This window comes from Scleropages formosus, chromosome 23 (genome assembly GCF_900964775.1).
Source record: "Scleropages formosus chromosome 23, fSclFor1.1, whole genome shotgun sequence".
Classification (NCBI taxonomy): domain Eukaryota; kingdom Metazoa; phylum Chordata; class Actinopteri; order Osteoglossiformes; family Osteoglossidae; genus Scleropages; species Scleropages formosus.
This window is the reverse complement of record NC_041828.1, coordinates 19691722-19697584: the sequence shown is the minus strand read 5'-3', so window position 1 is coordinate 19697584 and position 5863 is coordinate 19691722. Positions and strand designations below refer to the sequence as shown.

General features: G+C 42.8%; 1 protein-coding gene across 1 annotated transcript; it reads right to left on the bottom strand.

Moving 5' to 3' along the window:
• Positions 1-1682: 1682 nt before the first annotated feature.
• LOC108942484 (carbohydrate sulfotransferase 1-like) lies at positions 1683-3074 on the bottom strand. Its single transcript, XM_018765883.2, has one exon. The coding sequence runs from the start codon at positions 3072-3074 to the stop codon at positions 1683-1685; it is 1392 nt and encodes a 463-aa protein (XP_018621399.2).
• Positions 3075-5863: the final 2789 nt, after the last annotated feature.

Genomic DNA, 5863 nt, shown 5'->3' with positions numbered 1-5863 from the left:
ATTTGGGAGCGGCACCAATAGGTCATGGAAAAGGGAGGGAGCCAGAACAGTGACTGAGGGCTGAAGCGTTGGTGTCTGATGAATCGGGACCACCTCTCTTCGGTTCTGTACCAAGGAAAAAGTAAGAAAGATTTTGTGTCAATGAACAAGAGCTCACTAAACTGGATTTTCACGATAGCTTCTTCAAGCTGCAAAGAAATGTGAAGAATTCAGGCAAGTTGAAAATACAAAACATTGTGGAATTCTCTGAGCTCTCTGGATCTGAAGAATAGTGCTTGAAGGTCACGTAAGGGACAGAAGGAAATCCAGCGAAGTGCTTGTTCAGCTTCTGGCACAGTCATTTGGCACTTTGCAAAGAAGTCATGGAATGGTAGAATGGAGAAGTATATTGATGCCTGTCTGGAGCTTTCTCTGAAGCATGGTTGCAGCTTTGTCATAGCCTGGGGTACCTTTCAACCAACAGTGTAGAGAATATGAGCAAGATCAATGGAATGATGATTGCTGAGAAATATAAACATACTGTAAGGACATTCTGGGGAATAATATGAAATGTGGGTGTGCAACCACTGGGGGCACCTAGGGGGAAAATGATGGGGTGACTGTGCCTATGAATGTGTTGGGAGAAAGCCTGGGGTGCTAGACAGGCTGGGAAGGCTGGCTGTAGGCACAGGTCTTGAAGGAAACAGGGTCCTCAGACCGAGAGCATTGGTTTCCTGGTGCTGGTGTTCTAATAAATCATTTGTCATGAATGCTTTCTCTGCATCTTTCTTCACCCCATCCAAACCTACAGCGCTGTGTGCTGTCACTCACACACACTAATGGTTGGCTTCGAGGCCATAATCCAACAGAACAGCTTGTTTTTGGACTCTGCAAAGGAACCGGAGTACCCAGAAGAAGTCTATGCATACATGGGGAGAACACACAAACTTCACACAGACTGAGCAGGGATCAAACCCACATCCTCTTGCACCACTCAGGTGCTATGAGACAGCAACGCTACTTGCTGTGCCACTGTGCAGCCCATAATTAATTTGAACCATCTTACAATACAAATTTGCGTAACAGGGTGACTTAATTACAGTTGTTATGTAAGGAATATATGTAGAAAAATTAAATAATCACATACTGGCAGAAACCGCTTTTCCCAAGCGGGGTTCCAGAGCCTAACCCAGCAACAGAGGGCGTAAGGCTAGAGGGGGAGTGGACACACCCAGGGAGGGACATCAGTCCATTACAAGACACTCTAAGTGGGACTTGAACCCCAGACCTACCAGAGAGCAGGACTTGGCCAAACTCATTGCACCACCACACCTCTGTACCCCCAACACTCCTATAGTAAATATTATATTGTTACAGCAGTAATTTCTTATGATCCACCGACAGTCCAAGTGAAGCATGAAGACTTTGTAACTTATCAAACTTATTCTTTGTCTTTTTCATTGTTTTATTTTTGCTACAGTCAAGCCACTGTAGTATCTGTGTAAAACTTGAGAATGTGTACACAGTTTCACCTGTAACAGAGTTAATCACACAATTTTCACATTTCAATTAAAGAAAAAGACGACAGGTATTTTCTTTTGTATTTTTAAATTTCCATATGCTTAGCAATGCAATTAATAAAAATGAGAAATCTTGTAGCATCATCCAAATCAGCTGTCAGAATCATCTTTTTCTTACTCCTCTTAGGGTAATGAAATCTCTTCAAATGTTTTTCTGTTCTCAATAAGTGTGAGTGACATATTTTTGAGCTCCCCTTCAGAATTGACCTTCTTGTAGCTCAGTTGTTTGAGCGTTCTCTCACACAAAGTCTGTGTGTACTTAGCTACCACATATGGTAGCTTCAGTCTCCAGTCCTCGGCCTCAGCTGTTGAGTTCCTCACTGTGCCATACTTTCTGTTCACTACATTTTCTCTCCCTCCATTAATCGTGCTTTGCAACCATGAAAACACTCGGCTGTCCAGTGATATTTTTGTGTTTGTCAAAATCTTCTTGGCCCACTGGATGGGATTCAGTGCCAGGTCCTCATATCTTACCAGCATGTACTTTCCCTTGAGCCAGGAGGGCTGCTGTTGTGCTGTGGCAACTGAGGTGAAGAAGTCATCGCACATTTTTACGATTGTGGTCATTTCCAGATTTTTTGGTTTCTGACCTGTCTTCTTCCAAGTCCTCCAAAGGTTTCCATTGAAGCCGAAGGTACTGATTCTTGATGATAAGATCCCCCGTGGGTCTCGCACTAGCTGGATGATCTTCATGTTTAATTTGGGATCTTCAACCAGCGCCCTAATGGTGTTAATCTCAGATATGCGCACAGCCTTGATCACCACGTACTGGCGCTGCCTGCAGACCTCAGAGGCCAGGGTGAGATTGAGGCTAGGGCATATCTTTTGGCAATATTTTTCATTCATGTTAAGCTTGCTGTGGCCGTGGAAAGTGCACACGGGTGGGGAACACATAGCCTTGCTTGACTCACGACGAAACAATTGGTTTGTGATGTGGTTCTTTGGCCGAGGCTTAATGTACCTCTCTAGAGAACGCAGATTGCAATCAAACAGTCTCCTCAGGACATTCGAGTACAATCTGTGATTACTGGTACCAGATCTTTCAATGTGGAAAAGTGGCTCGAACAGGTAAAACACATCTGGATGGTGGTTGAACAGCTGTCCCAAAAAGGAGGAGCCACTCCTTGTTGTGGCAAAGATTAGAATGTGAGTCTTCATGGAGGTGGGGTTCTCTTTGGCTGGCAGGTTTTTAGTTGACATCTTATACTGGTCACTGGTTGCCCTTTTGTCTTTGTCTTTTTTTGGCCTCATGTTTAAATCTAACTCTGGCCCCTTACTAAAATGTGCATCTGCTTTCACATATAGATCAGTTTCTGACTCCTTACTGAAGGTGTGGTTTGCTTTCATATCCAGGGCTGACTCAGGTTCCTTATCTTGGTCTGAGACAGGTCCTTTATCTATGTCTGGATCTAGTTTCTTGTCCAGGTCTGCATAAAAGGTTTTATTTAGATCTGTATCTGATTTGTTGTCCAGATCAATGTTTAGTCCCTTGTCCAGATCTTCACCTGACCTCATATTGAAGTATTTCATGTAAGAACCTTCATTTGTAGTTACAAATATCATACACATCAGCGTCAGGCTTAGAAGAGCTATCAGAACCAATATCTTAAAGGATTGCTTCATGGCAAAATGGAAAATGTCATCAAAAAATCCCTGTGACTGTCACCTGCAATACAAGAAAAAAATGGCTATCAATCTCTGTTCTATTTCATATCAACATAAACAGCCAAAAAACTGTCAATTAAGATTGACCTTGCAGGTCTTTTAAGCCCCTCTGCTGTTCCAGCTCCTAGTCTCTGGAAGAGTAATCATCAACTTCTTCCTCTGAGCAGAGCAGCTTCCCACTGCACTTCAGCCTTACTAGTGGACTGAAAGGAACCCATTAGAAAAGCTTTCTGGTTCTCTCTTTCCTTCTTCTATCATGCCACTCTGCCCTCTGTAAAAACATAAACTTCATTAGAATTCCAGTGTTACTCTTTCCTTCTCACTAGCTTCCGAAGCTGATTCCATAACACCTTCAGTTCCTGCCTTATTCCCTGGGCCCTGCATAAGCAGTTGTTCTTGGTATATCCCATCTTGACTGCTTTCTTCTTTCCAAACCTCTCTGCTCCTAAACTAACGACAATCACTGACATCATCTAAAGCCCCTTGTCAATGTTACCCTTCATTGTTTCCTCCAGCAATTTAACTGCATCTTCGTCAAACTGTCATTATAGATCCTCCTTGTTACTTTGAGGTCACTTAACCCAGTAACATGGTACGACTCTGTGTCACATGGAGGCCCTTGGTGCTGTGAGCTGCCTCCTGACCTGGCTCCTCCTGTCCATTGTGCCACATGCTCTGCCTTCAAGCTTTTCATCTTAGCCTTTTTCAGTCCACTTGGATCTTCGATCCTCCTATTCCATAAACATGTGTAGCCAGCTGAGGTAGACTAAATTACACACACACACACACACACACACACACACACACACACACACACACACACACATTTTCAGAACCGCTTGTCCCAGACGGGGTCACGGGGAGCCGGAGCCGTAAGGCCGGAGGGGGAGGGGACACACCCAGGACGGGACATCAGTCCATCGCAAGGCACCCCAAGCAGGACTCAAACCCCAGACCCACCGGAGAGCAGGACTGTGGTCCAACCCACTGCACCACCGCACCCCCCAGACTAAATTATTATGTTACAAATATTTCTAACAGTTTTCAAATTATGGAATGAGTATATATTTTTAGTTATTCATTGGACTACTTATCCAAGGTGTATTTAGTGAAAATTCTCTGTTTTCTGTCAAGGTCAGGGGTTGGGTAAAAATCTGACTTTGAATGACACTACAGTTCTGAAATAAATTATATTTAACATTTTTATCAACAATATTTGAGCACTTCAGTGGTTGACTGGCCCCGGATGCCCAAAGAAAAATTGTTTGGCCACCTGACTTTGAGTATTGAAGTGCCCTATTCAGAGTGGCAACCCTAATCTCCTGGGAAAAGGCTTGGTGAGACTTCTGTAAGACATACAGTATTTATATGAAATAGATGTATTATGTTCCTTTTGCGGGGGGTGTGGTGGCGCAGTGGGTTGGACCACGGTCCTGCTCTCCAGTGGGTCTGGGGTTTGAGTCCCGCTTGGGGTGCCTTGCGACGGACTGGCGTCCCGTCCTGGGTGTGTCCCCTCCCCTTCCGGCCTTGTGTCCTGTGTTACCGGGTAGGCTCTGGTTCCCCGTGATCCTGTATGGGACAAGCGGTTCTGAAAGCGTGTGCGTGTGCGTGTGCGTTCCTTTTGCATGCCTGCACTGTGTGCTGTAGAGAGAAGGATGTACACACTGCTGCTACTGAAGCAGAGTAGGTGGAATTTCATGCTGGGCTGGAAAGGATTTGGCTTTAGAGAAGAACAATAGTAGATTTCAAAAAGGTTGTACTGTAATAATATGTGAATGCTGAAGAATTACACTAATCTGTGTGTGTGCACTTTGCTGAGAGCTGGAAGACTCAAAGAACGATGGCAAAATCATCATATAAGCAAATACATTAAAAAGGATTTATAAGGGTATTTTTTAAAATGTAATAAAAATCAAACATAATTGAACACAGCAAAGCACTGATGCTAGGAGAAAAACTGATATTTTGGCAGCTATTCAGCTGGTAGTTTAGTGGTTGAAGCAACTGCCTTTGCACCCAAGAGTTGCAGGTTTGAGCCTAACCTTCTGCTGTAGTACCCTTGAGCTGGGTACTTACCCTGAATTGCTCTAGTAAAAAGTGCCCAGCTGAATAAATGGGTAAATAACTGTAACCTTAACATTGTAAGTTGCTTTGGAGAAAAGTGTTGCTAAATGTAATGTAGTACATTTTGTCACTGTGGTGTTACATTTTAGTGACATTTACTCATTGAATTTCTTACTGTTGTGATGTACAAGTCTCATCCTTATGCATCCAAACTGAAACAAATTATTATTTTCCAAACATATAGTAGCATTATAATGACTGTAGTTCCATAGAAATTAAATTAAATTAAAATCACTATCAAGCTTGTTAAAACACCATTAGGAAGACCTGATTATGAAGACTAGTATTTACTAGTAATTGTGTTGCATGATGTCTTGTTTTGTCTTAATGTGCATGTTCATTTGGAGGCACTGTGCATTATCTATTAATTCATTTACTTTCTAAATTCTTTTTTTCCGTTTATCTTAAATCCTTGTGTGTTCGCCTTTACTGTGTAATGCCATTGCCCATGAAGAACAGAGCTGCTATGATGCAAAATAAATCTCAGAGAAATCTATATTTTGAAGTTCATTTGT

Excerpts from the sequence above, each read along its gene's own strand:
- LOC108942484 (XM_018765883.2), bottom strand. The coding sequence starts at position 3,074 with ATGAGGTCAGGTGAAGATCTGGACAAGGGACTAAACATTGATCTGGAC.